This window comes from Trichosurus vulpecula, chromosome 2 (genome assembly GCF_011100635.1).
Source record: "Trichosurus vulpecula isolate mTriVul1 chromosome 2, mTriVul1.pri, whole genome shotgun sequence".
Classification (NCBI taxonomy): domain Eukaryota; kingdom Metazoa; phylum Chordata; class Mammalia; order Diprotodontia; family Phalangeridae; genus Trichosurus; species Trichosurus vulpecula.
In genome coordinates, this window is record NC_050574.1 from 56816319 (window position 1) to 56834488 (window position 18170).

Here is an 18170-nt window from a genome sequence, read left to right on the forward strand (position 1 = left end):
TTCCTCACTAGCTCCCTCATCTCAGCTCTATACTCCAAATCATTCGGTATGTTCCCCGGAGCTCCTCCTTTGCATCAGTGTCAGAGTAAGGGAGTGACCCTTCTTACAAAAGTGAAATAAAGCCTCTCCTTGTGCCCTTGATTCCATCTCCTCTGGAAGCAGGAGCACATTCAATACAAGAGTCCTCTAGGTGGTGCAGTGGATAGAGCACTGGGATGTCAGGAAGACCTGAGTTCAGATATGACCTGTATGACCCTGGGCAAATTACTAACCTGCCTCAGTTTTCCTCAACTATAAAATGATGTTAATCACAGCATCCACTTTGAAGGGTTGTTGTGAGAATTAAAGAAGATAAAATTTGTGAAATACTTAGCACAGTGTCTGATACCTAGTAGGAGCTATATAAATGCTTATCCCTTTCCTTTCTCCTTTGACTGTTAATAAATGTTTATTGATTTAATTAACCAAATTAATTGATTAATGGTAACTCTTCCCTAGTTTCCTTCAGTCTTTCCATATCCCTTTCCCCATTTAAAAGCATATCCAGATCTCTTCCATCCTGAAAATAAATTTTCATTTGATCATGCCATCTCCTTAAGCTGCCATCCTGTGTCTCCTCCTTCCTTTCACAACCAAATTCCTAGGGGGGGAACGTCTACATCTGTTGGGCCTTCTTTTCTTACCTCACACTTCCTTTTCAGCCCCTTGCAGTACAGCTTCTTAGCTCTTCACTCAACTCCAGGGTTACAAGTAGCCTATTAATGCCAAATCTTAAATGGCCTTTTGCTGTCTATGTGTAGTCACCTGAAAGACATATCTAAAACACTAATGATTAGATAAATGAAAATAAAAACACCTGAGGTACCACCTCACCCACCAGAATAGCTAAGATAACAGAAAAGGAAAATGACAAATGCTGATGAAGATGTGGGAAAATAGGGACACTGGTGTACTATTGGTAGAGCTACAAACTAGTCCAACCATTGTGGAAAGCAATTTGGAACTATGCCTCAAAAGCTGTTATACTCTGAAAGACTTAGCAATTCTTATCAACACATTGACCCACCACAGTTTTAAAGAACTCATGATGAAACATGCTGTTCACTTCCAATTAGAGAGAGATGGATGCCGTGCAGATTGAATCATCTATATTTTCTCTTTTTTCTTTATCTTGTTTCTTTGGGGGGGAGGGGGATATGGCTAATGGAGACATTTGTTTTGCTTGACTTAATATTTGTCCTGTGTTTTATATTTCTTGTCTTCTCAAGGGATGGGGGAGGGAGAGAATTTGGAACCGAAAATAAAACTAAATCTAAAAAAAATCCAAAGGCCTTTTCTCAGTCCTCTTTCTTGACTTCTCTGCATTATTTGACACTATTGACTACCTCTTCTTTCTGGACAACTCTGTTGTTTATTTGGGGGAAAGATACTGCCCATTTCTGGCTCTCCTCTTACCTGATTACTCTTCATCTTCCTTATCCCACCCTTATTTATGAAATATACCAAAGGACTCTGGTCCTGGGCCCTCTTCTTTCTCTATGCTTTGTCTTAATGATCTCATCAGTTCCCGAGGAGTCAGTTAACCAGCTTTATGACTTAGATCTACATATTCAGCCTGTGTCTCTTCTGAATTCTAGTCCCAACTCACCAACTATTACTGTTTGGATATCTACAATTGGATATCCCTCAGGCATCTCGGATGTCTGAAACAGAATCCATTTATCTTCTCCCACCCTTTCTAAATTACCTATTTCTGTTGAATGTGCCACGGTCTTTTTAGTTATCTCAACTCTTATACCTCCCCTACCCTTCACATCTGATCAGTTGACAAAGTCTTTAATTCTGCCTCCGCAATCTCTTGCATCTATGTCCCTGCATCCCACACACAGGAGGCCTAATTTGGGCCTTCACCCTCTCTCACCTAGACTGTCAAAGTAGGTTCCTGTTTTGTTTCCCTTCTGCTCTCTCTCCTCTCCAGCCCTTCCGTGCAGCTGCCAAATTGGTATTTCTGAAGCCTAGATCTGACTTTGTCTGGCCCCTCCTCAAGAAATTCCAGTGGCTCCTTCTTCCTCTGGGATGAAAAGCAAACTCATAGGATTATAGATTTAGATCTGGAAGTGACCTTAGTCACATTCAACATTGAGTCTAATCATTTTACAGATCAGGAAACTGAAGTGTAGTGATTAAATGATTTTCCTAAGGTCTCACATCTAGAAAGTGCCTGAGGCAAGATTTAAACCCATGTGTATGGTGCTTTTCACACTGCGAAAAGCTCACTATGCCCTGTATGTGACATACATCCCATCTGCTTACCCTTGCCCAGATATTAGAGTAGGGCTTAGAATGCTCTCCCTTCCCCCATCCCAGGCTTCTATCTTCTTCAGGGCTTCTTAAACTTTTTCCACTCATGACTCCTTTAGCACTTCTTAAACTGTGGGTCCTCACCCCATATGGGACCTTGCTACCTTTTTGCTCGGCTCTAGTGCCCCTTATGGGAAGCCAGTTCTGACCCTCTTCCTCTCGTGGCTAGTGCCTTCCCTCTAGAAATGACTGTATAGATCTCATATTTAATTTTCTATCTTTGTGTTTTCTCCTTATAGAATATAAATTCCCGGAGGCTGGGTATTGTTTCATTTTTGTCTTTATATCCCAAGCACCTAATATAGTCCCTGGAACGTAATAGACTGAGCAGCTAGGTGATGCAGTGAATAGAGCCCCAGGCCTGGAGTCAGAAAGACTCATCTTGAATTCAAATCTGGCTTCAGACAAGTAACTTAACCCTGTTTGCCTCAGTTTCTTTATCTGTAAAAAGAACTAGAAAAGCAAATGGCAAACCACTCTAAATATCTGTGCTTGAAACAACGACAACAAAAACTCAAAGGGGGTCTTGAAGAGTCAGACCCAAATGAAATTACTGAACAACAACAAAAGCAGCATAGACACTTAATAAATATTTATTGAATTGAATTTTAGGTATGTGGAGACTTTTATTATGATAGGATGTGACTAGCGTCTGATCCCACAGTTTTATAGGTTCAAGTATATTTTAAAGCAGACTTGAAAGTGTCCTATAGTATTCTAGAAGGCAAAGAAATACTCAGGGTTTAAAGTGTGCAGCTTTGTTTGTTCCTGCAAAAGTTTAAGCAGCCATTAATACAAGACAGGTTGGAATTTTCCTGTTTAAGTTAGCCATCCCTATACCAAAGCCTCAGATAGCTTTTTAACATCTCCATTTCTTATAGCACCTTCAGGTGGTGTTCAGGGAGAGAGCTTTCTCTTTTGGTTAAGAATTGCAAAAAATTAATACCCTAACTTGTTTCTCTTGCCAGCCACTGTTAAAATCAGAAGGGATTAAGTTATCCTGGAGTACAAATTTGTTCTTATAGTGGAATGAATTCCCTACACTCCTTGAATGTTAGTTTTGGAAACCTTACAGTATTGTGCTTTTTTTTTTGCCTTACCCATCAGTGTTTACCTCTTTAGAACCGTCTTTCCCCATCTTCTGTGCCCTCTAGTGAGAGCCTGAGACTAGGAGCGAAGTTACTCAGAGGTCACATATTCTTTGACTCAGAGATCCTCTTGTTGGGTATGCATTTCAGTGACCAAAAAAAGAGGTTTCATATACACCAAGATATTGACTACGAGACTTTTTGTGATTGCAAAGAACTGGAAACAAAGTAAATGTGCATTGATTGGGGAATGATTAAATAAATTGTGGTACATGAATGTAACAGACTATTGCTATGGGGTAAGAAACAACAAACATGGTAAATACGTAGCAGTATCAGAAGATTTATTTGAACCAGTGAAAAGCGAGGAAAGCAGAACCAAGAAAAAGTATACCCAGCGACTATAAGAATATAAGTAGAAGGAGCAACAACAACCAAAAAAATGAAAATTGAACGTGGCAAAATTATAATGACCCATCTTGGATCCAAAGAAAAGACAATAAGGCTGCTTCCACTGCTCCTTTACAGAAGTTGGGAGGGAACATTGCAAATGTCAGTTCTCACTTTTTTTTTTATGCATTGACTGGTTTTGCTAAACTCGTTTCTTCATTATAAGCTATGGTTCTCTGGGAAGTGGAACAAGGGCAGTTAAAACATATTTGAAAAGAAACTTGCTCACTCTCCCCTCATGGGAGAGATTAAAATAAAATGTCCCATGCACAGCAAACAGCTGACTTGAAGTTTTATCAGAACTGGTTAGTAAAGTCAAGCTTGTCCTCTTTTTTTAATTTAGTCAAGCTGATTTCACTTCAATTGCTACTGTAGGTAGCTGGTATAAAATAAGAAAAAAGGCACACAGCAATGAGTGCAAAAGATAGTGTGTCTGCATTCGCCAGATTCGCCTGTTTGCATGGAGTCTGCAGATAAATTGAACTTCTGGTAAATTATTTTTTAAATGATACCTTTTGTTTATATCATCTTGATTTCCATGAAATTCTGAAAATTTTTTACTCAAGTGAAATCAGTATGAATACTTAGTAAATACATACTTCATGTCCTAGATCCTTATCTTTGTTTCTTAGGAGACAATGATATCTAGCTTAGTGAAGTCGGTTTATTTGGTTTGATTTAATTTAGTTGTTACAGTTTTTGTCAAAATATAAGCTGAAGCAAAAGATGAGCTAATATTTTTAGTAATTATACCATCCTGGGATTTAGTGTTCTTTTTTGCATGGTCCGGTGGATCCGAGAGACAAGCCTGGGCTTGGGGTCTTGCTTTGTTATAAGCTAGCTATGAGGTGGGTCTTTTTGCATGTGCTTTCTCATCTTTAAAATGAGGCAGTGCATCTCTTCCCTATCTCACAGAGTTGTGAGGATCAAATGAAATAATTACTGTATGTGAAAATGCTTGAAAATATGAAACCAATCAATAAAAAGTGGTTATTATTAAGAAACTGCCACAGGTAACAGGCAGGAATAAAGTAAATAAGGAATTTTATGCAGAAAACGCAGTCCTGAGTTCCTTTTGTTGGTGCTGTTCCTTGTGCCTAGAGTACATTCTTCACTACTTCCTCCTCTTCTAATCTCCCTCTGTTGAAATCCTATTCTTTTTAAAGCTCAGCTCAATACCATCTTCTTCATGAAACATGGTGCATGGGGGGTGGGGATGGCAGGAGCGGTGAGAGGAGACAGAAAGAGATGGAGGAAAGGCGGGAATGAATGCTCTGTTTGGAGTCAGATGACTAACATTCACATACCTCCTTTGCCATTACCCGTGTGGCCATGGGCAGAAATCACTTCCCTCTCTGAGCCTTAGGAGTTAGAGTTCAATGATCTGTGAGAGGCCTTCCAGCTCTGACTTTTGGGTCCTGTGATCAGATCTTCCCCTGACTGGTAGCTTATGCTTGGCATTTAGGTTGTGCTGCTCTTGTTATTATTTTGTTTTGGGGTCCTGGCCCTCCTTTAATGTCATTCTCTCCTACATTTGAGTACTTTGAGGACTGGTGATTATGGTGATTTGTTTGCTCTTTCCACGGATGCCATTCAGTTTGCTTCAGCAATTATTTCTTCACTTTCTGTTATATGCATAGTACTTCTACCTTTTTTTTTTTTAATATCCCCAGCATTCAACACAGTGCCTGGTAGTGGTAAGCACTTAATCAATATGCTAGATGCTGTGCATACAAAGACAAAACAATCCCTGCCCTCAAGGAGCTTGGAGGGTTAGGAGGGAGATGATACACCACATGTACAAATAAGTGTATACATACTTGAGAATTTGAGGAGGGAGAGATTACTCACAAGTAGAAGGGGATCAGAAAAGACTTCCTATAAAAGGTGGCATCTGTGATGAGCCTCCACAAAGCCAGGGCTACTAAAAGGGGACAGTGAGGAAGGAGGGTATTTCAGGCTTGGGTACAATCGGTGTAAAGGCATGTAGGTGAGGATAAGAATTCAGGGACTGAAAAGAGGCCAATTTGGCTGAAATGTAGAATATGGGAAGAAGATTTAGGGGAGATGAGTCTGGGTTGTCTGGAAACTTTCAGTGCTATGAATGATGAGTTCATACCAGAGGTAGTAGGAGCCCCTGAAGATTTGTGGTTGGGGAGTATCATGGTCAGATAGCCTTTCTGCCTCTTAGTATCTGTCTTCAGTGAATTTCTGTGGTCGCAGAGATTCATCACCTGGGGGCCAACCTGCTGGTAATGAGCCTCTCTGCACTTTAGCATGGCCAGTCTCTGACCGACAAATGTGTTCCATCACTGGATCTGTATGGAGAACTTTCCCAGCTTCTAGACCTGCCATGCTAGAGTTCGTACTCCACTGCTACAGACTTTAAGAATTCATGGTCATTCCCATGCCATAATACACGGTGATGCTAAGAGTAGTGGACTCTAGTGGAGGCTTTAGCACATTTAAAGTGCTTTTTTCCTTTTGAAGTGCTTTCCCACCTTCAGCCACCTCTTCAGAGCCACCAACTCTAAAATCTGTAACTACAGCTTTTTCCTTTTATGTTAATTCTAATGTAGTATTTCTGATTGCCTGCAGGACTCTTTCTAATTGAATTTACTGTTGGTCTTCTCAAACTCAGAATGTACAAAACTGACATTATTATCACTTTATCCCTTATCCACAAAAGTCTCCTCTTATCTGTAAGCCCCCTTTCCAATTTCTTTTGCTGGCATCATAGTTTTCCCAGTCTTGAAATTTTAGAATTATATGTATTTTTTTTCTCCTCTGTTCCTTTCATCATCTGTGTTCATTTTGACACCAAGTCTTTTTGGTGATTCACCGTTAGCACTGTCTTGAATATTGCCAGCTCCATTTCCATTGTGCTTCAACACCATTTACATTTTACTTTCATTTGATTCCTCCACAGCAACTCTGAGAGGTGGGCAGTACAGATGATATGGTCAGCATGTTAAAGAGGAAGAAACCGAGAATCATAGAAATTAAATAACTTGTTCTTTGTTACATGTACTAAGAGGTGAGACTTGAACCCAAGGCTCTCCTGATTCCTATCTACTATACAATTCAGTTTTTCCTAAAATCTATTCTTTGCAGAGTATAGTCAGTTCATCGTTCTAAAATACTCCTTTTGTAGGATTGGGTTTTATACTGGAAAGGAACTCATGGGGTCATCTAATGCAGTCTTCTCATTTTACAGTTGAAGAAACTAGAGGCCCAGGGAATTGAGGTGATTTATGCAAGGTCCCATGGATAGCGGCAGAGCCATTCTTTGAACCAAGGTCCTTTGATTCTCCACCACACTGCTTCATTTAATTTCATTTATAGAAATACTCTGTAAATTTGTAATTCAATGAATTTGAATTGTGGACCTATCTATTTCAAGTGCCTGCTGTAAGCAGTTTGTTTTAGCTGTTAGAACTGTTAGCGAGGTGTTGAAAGTTTCAACCTCTGCCAAGGTATCAAGCAGATTTGAAAGTATGGGTTGACCTGTTTGATTTTCATTCTTCAAAAAGGGGAATTTTGTTATATTGAAAGTTTACAAAGGTGCTAATAGGGACTGGACCTGCAATTTCATTGATAGAGAGAATTCCCTAGAAAAGGAAAATTGGGTCTGCTAATGCAGATCTGCACCTTCTCAGCAACTTAAAGTCTGTGAGAGTTGTCTAAAGCAGTGGTCAGCAAACTCTGGCTGCCTATCTTTTGTCCCACCATGTGAGCTCAGGGTGGTTTTTGCATTTTAAAGTATAATAAAACTTCATTTTAAAATGTAAAAGTCATTCTTAATTTGGTCAGCACAAAAACAGATGGCAGGCTGGATTTGACTCACAGTCTGTAGTTTGCTGATTGCTAATCTAAAGCATCGTGTGGTTAAATGACTTGACCAGGCTCACACAACCAGTACTGTGTCAGAGGCAGGGCTTGGTCTTCCTACTTCCAAGGCCAGCTCTTTAATATGTATATGCTGCCTCTGTAAGATAGTTTACAAAAATCTTAAATCTTTCTTGATATTTCCAGAAGCAATCCAACATTTCTATCTCAAGGCTAAAATGGTAGTTACAGATGTAGTTGACATCACCCATCTTACTTCAGGATGGTTCTGTACATTTGAAAAGAGGAGGGCTTGGCCATATTGGTTGGTCAAAACGTGTAACTTGTTAAAATGAAGACTTAGTGGCTGGGGGCTCCAGATTTACATGGGGAATTTTAGATCAGTAAGCCTTAATTTCATGCCTACTGTAGTACTTGGATGGTTTCTCCAGTGACTGTAAGCTCTATGAAGTCAGGAACTGTTTTAGTTTTGTCTATGTATCCCTAGCACTTAGGACAGTGCTTGGCAAACAACTGCTTAATAAAGGCTTATTGATTGAGTGATTTGGTGTGAATACTCCATCTATAAACAAAGCATTCGTCTGCACCTTCTGGTTCTCTTTCTTACACCTACTAAGTGGAAGGAAATCTATGTCAATATATTTATGCTGTTACAGTCCAAGAGATATGGATCCATAATGCTCCCAGAGGAAGACATCCAAGATGCTGAGCCTTCTCAAGAAGAACATGGTAACAAGCAAATAACATCACGCTAAAACCCTGGTGTCGGCACTCCTTAAGTCCTCTGTCTGTTCGAAGCAGTGCTTTGAAATACTAGATCTATAAGTCTAGAATGGGACAACTAAAATAACCACAGAGGCTGAAGAATAGACTAAAAAGACTAAGTGTTATTTTTGGAACAAGGAAGACAGAGGGGATATGATTGAAGTCCATAACGATGTGTATATATATTAGGTGAACACAGACTACTTCCAAGTGTAATTTAATAAAATTAGGTAGCCCACTTGAAGCTCAAGAGGATTTCATGAGAAAAGGGCATCTTCTACACAGCATGTGGTAGTATTTAAAAAATTTACATCAAAGTGATAGCAAAGTGAACATGTAAATAGATTCCCAAAGAATTTACAGACATTTCATGAAGGATAGCTCTAACAGGTTAGTAAGGGGAAGCCAGAAATTTCAGTGGTTTCCCCCTTAAACCTTACTGTTTGACATCATGGGTGAACAACCATTTGTGACTACAGTGCATTCTTTCATGCCATTGTCAGAACATACTAGGCTAGTTGGACTGTAAATCAGACAGATATGTTGTAACCTATATTCTTAGCATACCTGACAAGTGAATGGCGATACTTACAAATACTTTTACAGCACTGTGTATTCAGGAAAAAAAAAAAAACAAGAAAAAATGGTGAATGAAGATAGATGAACTGCTAAATTGATATTCCTAAAATATAAATCTAATTAGTCATAAACCATACTCAAAAATCATCAATGGCTCTCTATTGCCTCTAGGATAAAATACAAATCCCTTAGCATGACATTTAGAGCCCATCACAGTATGGCTTCTACTTGCCTTTTCTGCCTTATTTTTATATTCTTCTTCTTCATGTACTTCATATTCTAGTTAAACTGACCCACTAGCTGTTCACCATACATGACCTATATCTCCTCCCTCCTTTCCCTTGTATAAGTAGTTCCTTGTGTCTGGAATGGGCTTCTTCCTCACTTCTACCTAATAGAGTCCCTAACTTCTTTAAAAGCACAGTTCAGTCTTTGCTGATGCCCACTTATTTGTATTCTTCCTCCTGAAATTACTGTGTATTTACTACTAACTTGTATACTTTGATTCCCCTCCCACCTCAGAATGTAAGCACCTCGAGGGCAAAGACTAATTTTTGCCTTTGTATTCCTAGAGCCTAGCATAGTGCTTTACCTATAGTAGATTCTTATTAACAAAAATTACATGTTGAATTAAATTGAATGGAAACCTTAAATTTATAAAGTAGAAATACAAAATGTATACACAATAATAAACTTGCTTATGCTCTAGTTTTATTTTTCACCATTCTTATGTTGTATGACCTATTATTCTATTTTATTTCTTCTCTTTATTTAAAGGAAATTGTGGTGTTCCATGTCTACTTTTACTTTCTTTATCCCTGCAATCCCATGTCTATTTCACTCTTTATCTTCCCAGAATTCTTGAATGTTGTTTTAACAATTGTGGCATTACTACTATTCTGCTTTAATCAGAAGACAGGATTTCTCAGAAGACAGGATTTCTCCACAGCCTTTGAAATTTATGGTTTTGTTACTCTTCAGAACCAGAATAGAAACTTCTTGCCTTATTTCCTCTTCTTTAAACTTTTACTTGTTCAACTTCTACTTCTTGGCAACTAAATCAAGAGGAACATTCCTATTACTCTTAAACACCACTGACCCACAGAGGAAAAAAAATTAGTAAAGGATCACATGCTAGCAAAGTAAAAAGAAACTTCAGTACATTTAGGAGTTAAAATTTAGGATAGGTGCTTGAGACAATGATGTTAAAATTTCACTCATCCACTTTTTAAGTTGACAAGGATCATAAAACTTAAAACTAAAGAAGAAAAAAAGGCAGAGAAAGGCTTAGAGATTTAGGTAAAGAAAAGGCAGAAAAGGAAAGATGGAGAGAAACTGATCTGCCTGCTAACCTGAGAGAGATCTTGTGAAATTTGGGAAACTATCCAAAGCATTTGGACCTGTGGGAGCTGCCCAACCTTGGTTTTCTAAGATATTAATGCTGTCTCATTTCAAGGGCTTGGGAGCTATATGTAGAATGTTATTGCTTTAAGTATATCAAATCTTAATTTTTTTGTTTTAATTGATCTCTAGTAGGGACTAAAGAGAACTAACTCAGCAGAAATAAATCTCTAGGAATAAGTAGTTTAGCAGTTTCCTGTGAATTAATTTTACTTAATATTTAAATCAGGTATGTTATAGAGGCACTGTATTTTAAAGATGAATTTATAGCTTTATCCGTGTGAGGTATTTCCAGTTAATAAATAACTTCATGCTCGTTTCAAGTGCCACAGTGACAAGTCTTTGAGACAGATTTTTGGTGCATTTCACTGCCATGTGCAAAGTTGTATTTGCTTGAGAATTATACAGTCATAGAGCCTAGAAGTCCTTAAGACAGGAATGTACACAAATCATTTAATAAGTAAAATGTCTCATTTTTAAAAGACTTAAAAGGAGAGTATATTGCCTTTTTTTGTATCTTGTTCTAATGTCACTGTCATGAAATTCTTTAATTTAAGATCTTATTGTTGCTGCTTCAGCCCGTTCCTTTTTATTTTGTCACTAAAGAGAAAACAGTCAATCATCTTCTCTATAAATCCTTTACTCTGCCTAAGGATGAAGATGTAACCTTGAAGCTCTGAGACAAAGGCAGATTCTGTGGTTAAACTTTATAGATCTTGTAGGGCCTTAGGTTCCTAAATCTACTTGAGGTACAGGAGGTTCTGTTTAATATTGAGTAATCAATTCTGCTTCCAACTTGGAACATTTCTTTTCAAATAAACTGTGTCAAATAAAACAACCCAAATTTGGATCACTTGAGTGGTGCTTCTGTGTTTTTCAGAGATTACACTTGATTCTTTCAGTGTTACCCAGAGGGATAGAAGTTTGAAATAGAAGCTTAAAAACATCTCTTTGGGGGGTGATAGATTCTGGTATTAAATAGTCTACCCTCACTTTTTGATTGATCTTCTCAGGTATGCTTGACCCATCTCTTGAAGTTACTTGTTCTGCTTAGTCATCAGGCCAAACTCTCATCAAGACTTGTTCCCATAGACTGGTGCATATTTCTACAAGATTTTAGCATTTATTCCCATACTGGATGAGATCAAACTTCTAGCTACAGTTTTCTGGCACGTAATTCTGCTGCTTGGTGTGTTCTAAAGCATGGCAAGGCAGTACTGACACACTTGTAGCATCAAGTTTTTTGGTCTGAATGTCTTATGCCCCATGGCCTCTGCTTTGAGTCATTTTGAAGAGAAGGGGAGAATCTTTCCGCCTTTTGCAGAATATTTTGTATTAATTCTTTTTAGATAGTTTCATGGATTCTTGAGTTGATTGCTTTGTTTGCAATTTAGGTCCCTAGAGCCCAAATTACACCCATCCTTTTAGTCTTTCAATGGGGTCTTAAAAGAAATTTAACCTCCTCCCCTACCCCCATGTCCTCTGTTAAATAAGACTGATTTACAAGTATTTGGCAATCAGAAATACTGTGTACTTTGTACTCCTGCCTTTCCAACAAGAACCAGATGTGTAAAGTTGCCATTACATGGATCAAAATTTGGAAGACTACAATGTGATGCCCTGGACCATGATTCCAGAAGAAGGAACTCGCTGAATATGGGTTTACTAGTTGGTGATGAACTCCTGAATCACCAGCTACTAGGCCTTTATGTCCAGATATGAATTTAATTTATGGAGTAAGGTCCCTGAGTTCTCCTCTTTCCTTCCACAGGGCAAGCAGGAGGACTTCAAGACGACAATTCTGGAGGGTATGGAGACGGCCAAGCATCAGGTGAGGGTGGCATTTGATGCTTGCCACTTTGTAGCAAGAGCCGCCAAGTCAGGGATTGATGCTTGCGAGTGTTTATGGCTATGGGTATTCAGATCTTAGCAAGAGGTACAAAAGAAACACGATGACCTACAAAGCAGGATGGGGGTCACTTAGAATTACAGGAAAAAAGATAAGAGCAGCTAAGGCAGAAGAAATCCTCAGGCCGATCTCTCAACCCTCCATTATTCTTCATTGTTTTGGGGAGATTATTGGTTCTTCTTCCCAGAACCTTTCCAGTAATATTAAATACTGCATTAAACTCACATATTTAGGAGTCCTGGGACCTTTAAAAAATAAAAACAAAAATTCCACAAGCAGGAAAAATTGTAGGTTTGGAAATCCTTAACTTATGAGAGAGAGGTAGTCCAGTGTTTAGTCGGAGGATTAATTATGAAGTGTGGATTAAATGACATTGATGTTCATTTCATGGCATTAGGTACCCATGCTAAATAAGTATCACATGACACATTACTTGCATTGTCTAAACATTTGCTTCTTGCTTGCTTAAAAATGGCTTCCAAAACTCAACCAGTAATTCTCCTCTTCCTTTCAGACCAAAGCAGTATGAGAGCCCTACTACCAGGGGAAAGTAGAGGCTTTAATTAAAATGTTTCCTCAAGGTGCCATATCCAGGAGCCTACACCTGGAACAATTAGCCTTTGCTTCATTGTCCTATCCAAGATAGCATCTCTAAAGTTTGTCCTTTCTTTCCTTAGGCATTTTATGTATTCCAGTCCCTGGGCATATTGATACTTCTACAGAATTTAGATTATTTAAATTTTCGGAACTTGTCATTTGCTCGCTGTTCATTCTGCTTTCAGATTGTTAAATGTTATTACATTTAAATAATTTGTGGGAGTTCATGTTTTGCTCTCTTGGATCAAAAATAAGTATACTCAAGGGATCTGTGATTTTGTTGGTGTGGGTCCTCCCTCCACTGGCACAGATGACAGCCTTCTACAGCTCAGTAGGTGGTCTTGAAGAATTAACTCTGCTGGAAAAATTCATCACCTTGTAGCCAGCCTGGTGATGCACTTCTCTGAACTTAGCTGGGCTGGTCCTTGAACATCAGGCATACCGTCTGTCATCATGCCAATACTCACAACTCTCTTAGGATGATAGGACTTGCCCAAGTTTACACTTTATTGCCTTAGCCTCTGAGAACCACGGGCTACCTCCATGCTGTGATGAGCCATCAGAGGAGGACTCTGATGGAGGGAGAGCAGAGAAAAAAGGCTCTGAAATAACAAGACGATCAGTACGTGCTGTCTCTAGAATGTTGACTTGGCCTTCAACTTCTTCATAGACTATCCCAAAGTTCTGAAGGTTGATAGTCATCCAAGTTCTTGATTTTATCTTGAAGTTAAAATACCCTTCCATAAAGTCTGCATTGACGGCAAGTAGATCCACCAGAATCGTTAGTATTGAAAAGGTTTTAAATGAAGTCTTCTTTGTGATGTTGGGAATTAGTAATGGTTCTTTGAGTCACCATCTTGGAAAGAAAACTAAGAGTTATTACATTCATGAATATCCACAATTTATAAAAAGTCAAGCAAACCATAAGATAACTTAGAAAAACTAATGAATTTGGTGCTACCATTCCACTAGCATGAAAACATGAGTTTTCAGGTTTTTGCTTTAAGGAAGTGGTTGCTTTGAGTCATCCACAGTTCTTATCTGGTCTCCCTCGTGTTCATGCATTTGTGCACTGACTTTCCATTGTGGAAGGCACTGTTGCCCATAGCATGAGTTTTCTTCTACGTGAAACTGACTAGTGCTTGTGAGTATCCAGGGAGCCCAGACCATCATCTCTCATTAGCACCCTGATCTTAACCAGTTGAGCTCACTAAGTGGCCCAAAATATTGTTCAAAATGGCACTTGTAAATGAGTATCAAGTTATATAAATTAGAGAATCTTTAAGAACTGAAGATTTTTGATACAACCCCTTTTTTCCAGGCAAGTTAATAACACCCCCATTTTACAATTGAGGCAACTGAGGCTTAGAGAGAGTACTGTGATTTTAAGGACTTATCCAAGGTCACACAACTAATAATGCTGTTAGCTGGATCCCAAGTCTTCTACCTTCTAGTGCAGAGCTTCTCCTGTCATTAAAAGGTACAAATCATGTTTGGCCTAAATAGGAAAAATTCCAATACATATGAATCGTGTGATTTTTTAAAAAATTTTGGCCATTCTGAGGGCTAGCGTAGTCTGCTTTTAGGTATATTTAAGTAAATGTCCTTTGGTGCTTGGATGGTTACAATAGATACATTCAGATTTTTAATGGCGCTGATGAGCTTGAAATCTGTCTACAGTCTTTTATCAGCTTTAAAAATAATCTGAATCAGTTCTTTATGTTTTCACCAAGGAGGACAAGACTGCCTTGCTTATTTTTTCTTACTGCCTGTTTACTAAAGAGGCTACCTGCAGCTCATCATAAGCTAGAAGGATAGGAGATTTGAAGGAGTCGCAGAACCCATTTCTTTACTCCTATGTCTTCAGTTCAGCTACTTGCAAAAGCCATAATTACTCCTCTTGGTATTGATTACTTTTCCTACTTGGAGTAGGTAGGAACTATGGACTGACTCTTTCCGACACAGGATTGGGAAGAGCAAAGAGCTGTTGTTAGGCTTCATATTTTTGTTAGGCATCATTATTTTGCTTAAAATGTTGTAAATTCCCAGAATGCCAGATTTCATGTTTAAATGCAAGTATAAACCTATTTCAGAGCCAGACTACGTTACTTTAAGAAGATGCTTGCCACTGTTTACCTGTGGTAGAATGTTAGAGCTGGAAGGGGCATCTAGTTTAATCTCCTTATTTTTAGTAAGGATAACTTTACAGGTGGCTAGGGGGCATAGTGGATAGAGCACTGGACTTGGAGTCAGGAAGACCAGAGTTCAAGTCCAGCCTCAGACATTTAGCTGCTCTGTGACACCTGGCAAGTCATTGACCTCTCTCAGCCTCAGTTTCCTCACAGGGTTGTTGTGAGGATCAAATGAGATACCATGTATAGCACTTTTCAAATCTTAAGGTGCTATTAAACACTGATTATTTTTATGATGGTCATCATTATTGTCATCTTAAAGGCTTATCCCCTAGGAAGCCTGTAATAAAGTATAAATGAGTTAGATTGTCTGAAGTGGTATACACTGCCTCACTTTCAAGACTTATTGCAGAAGGATCGATTAGATTTCCAGTCACTTGATCTGGCTTCTAGATTACATTCTTATTCTCTAATTGCTATTTGCTTTTCTACAAACCAAATTACAGGAAATGAATGACTGAGCAGTGTTAAGGTAATATTGCATTTTGAAAATCAGTTTTGCAGTGTTTAAAATGACAATTCATTTACGAAGCATTAGTATGTGCTCATTTAGGTGCTGTGTAGAATGTTAAAATTATATAAGAATTTTGCCACAACTGAATTGTAACTTCTTCAAACCATCTTTAATAAATGTCCTTTATTAAAGATATTTTGAAAGTAATTTATGGCCAGGGACTAGTTGTAATTAATCTAGGGTAAATGGTGCGTTTTGTTTTGTTTTTTAAGGGACCACCATTTGTTTTTCTATTATTCAGCCAGTTATAAGCATTTATTAAGCACTTACTATGTCAGATATTGCGCTAATAAGAAGCACTGGGGTACAAAGAGAAACAAAACACAGTCTGTGCCTTCCAAAAGTTCATATTCTAATGATTGACTCAGTTATGTGGTATATTTCACAAATATATTGACAGTTAAGAGACCTGTTAAATTATATCTGGTCCATTTTCCTGAGATGTTCTCTGAGTGTTTTATTCCATTGCTTTCTAGTACTGAAGCTGTATAACTTTCATTTTCTAAAGAATTTCGCTTTTAGTAAGGATATTCCCCCTTTGGTGTATTCAGCCTTTCTTCTCCTTTCTTTCATTTCGGTTTAATTTTCCATGTTATTCTTGTTTTAAAAGTATTTCCATGATTTGCACAGCTAGCTCTATTATTCTTTTAGATTCATTTTTCCATTCTGACCTTAAGGAATGACCGTCTCTATAGTCATTCTCTCTGTGGTTAATCATTTAGGCTGGTTGGGCCCTTGGGGGTGTCCAGTTTAGTAATTTGGCGCCCAAATGGGAACCAGTAGTCAAGAGTGGTCTCTGACCAGTGCTGTGAAAAGGGGACCTGTTTTCTTGACTCCAAGATGGGGTATTTCTGATTATGCATCTTCGCTTGCATCTTGTCCTCACATTGCATAATTAGGTTTGCTTGGCCTCTTTGTACCTTGATTGTTTTCCGTTGAATGTTTGTGTGGAATCCCCGCGCTTCTCCCATGTCCCTAAAGCATTTTATCGGCATGTGTCCTGGCTAAATCTCTTCCTCTATTGTTCTTTTCCCCCTAAACTTGCTTGCTCCTTATGAAACAGTGTTGCTTCTGCTCCTTGATGTTTGCATCTCAACTTTTGTTGGCTTTGAAAGATCAAAATATGTCTGGTTTCACTTCATAGCCTCTTGTTTCAATGTCCTGTTTTGTTACTGTACATAGTTGCTTTAATGTCACTTTGCCCTTTGGCTAAGATTAAGTACATTTTTTAAAATGTCATGTTTTTAAAAAGCCTTTAAATCATTCTTAACTTTTATGTCAAATTATAGTTTCAGCTTGCTTAAATTATTCAAGTATCTTCATGAAATGTTTTCCTTGGACCTCTGGCTTATAGTTTATAGTAGAAGAGTATTAGTATTTTGGCTGGAAGTAGTAAATTCCTTGGGTTTTTTTTCCTTCCGCTCTTTATATTGTAATACTCTGCATAACTTCTCACTCCCTGCCAGGGCTGAGTCATATGGGAGCTGATGGATGGCTCCTAGAATGAAAATCTAGAATGCTCTTTGTGTTCCACGTTAGAAACTAACTGATCAGAAGGCATGCGATATTATAGCTGCTTATGTTTTCACTACAGATTCTTTACCTATTCTCTCCTACTGAGTTAACGTACTTTCTCTTTTTTCTTGTCCTTTCTCTTTGGAGTTTGCTTTTTGCTGGCAATGTTTGTGACATCAAGAAGAAAATTACTTGATCTAATGTTAGAAATTTGGTTTGGAACCCATAGGCCTTAATTTTTTTCCCCTTTGGAGACAACTGTTATAACTTTATCCCACCATACCATAGCTTATAAAGTATTAGTCAAGAGAGTACATCTAAACATTTGTGTAATCTCAATTATATGTAAATAAATTTTAAAACAATGCTACATTTATAGGAAACTTTAAATTCTAAATATAGAAAGAGAGGTTTTAAAAGTTAAAGTTGTAGACCACACCAGAGAGCTTTATTGAATTGCTTACGAAGAGAAGGGACTCAAGAAGTAATCATTGTCTTCTAGCATTGTGTGCCTTTGCATGTTTTCTAGAACTCTTTTACTCTGTTTGCTAGGTGTGGAGGGTGCAGCTTTCCAGAGCAGACTCCCTCATGATCGGATGACATCACAAGAAGCTGCCTGTTTCCCTGATATTATTAGTGGGCCACAGCAAACCCAGAAGGTTTTTCTGTTCATCAGGAATCGCACAGTAAGTTGTAAAATTTTTTACTAGGAGAGGGTAGATGGCTTCTCATGCATATTTATCCCTTTAATAGCCAGGTTCAGGGGAAGAGAAGTAACATTTGGAACTTTTCCTGACTTGGTATTGGTTTAAAATTAGTCTTAAGTATTGCCTTGTGTAGTCACGCATTTAATGTCTTAGAATCCCAGTATTTACTACTGGGAGGAACATTAGAGGACATCTGTTTGTATTCTCTCACTTTATAAATGAGAAAACTGAGACTCAAGAGTG

At 38.3% G+C, this 18170-nt stretch overlaps 1 protein-coding gene across 2 annotated transcripts in view; it reads left to right on the plus strand.

The window, feature by feature from the left end:
• Positions 1-18170, plus strand: part of KDM1A (lysine demethylase 1A) — an 85023-nt gene that overhangs the window by 15475 nt on the left and 51378 nt on the right. Inside the window, exons 3-4 of one of the 2 annotated variants that reach the window (XM_036744924.1) lie at positions 12265-12324; positions 17773-17906. In XM_036744924.1, the coding sequence (XP_036600819.1) occupies positions 12265-12324; positions 17773-17906 (194 nt within the window). The remainder of the gene's footprint in view (positions 1-12264; positions 12325-17772; positions 17907-18170) is intronic. The other variant, XM_036744925.1, reaches the window with a different exon arrangement.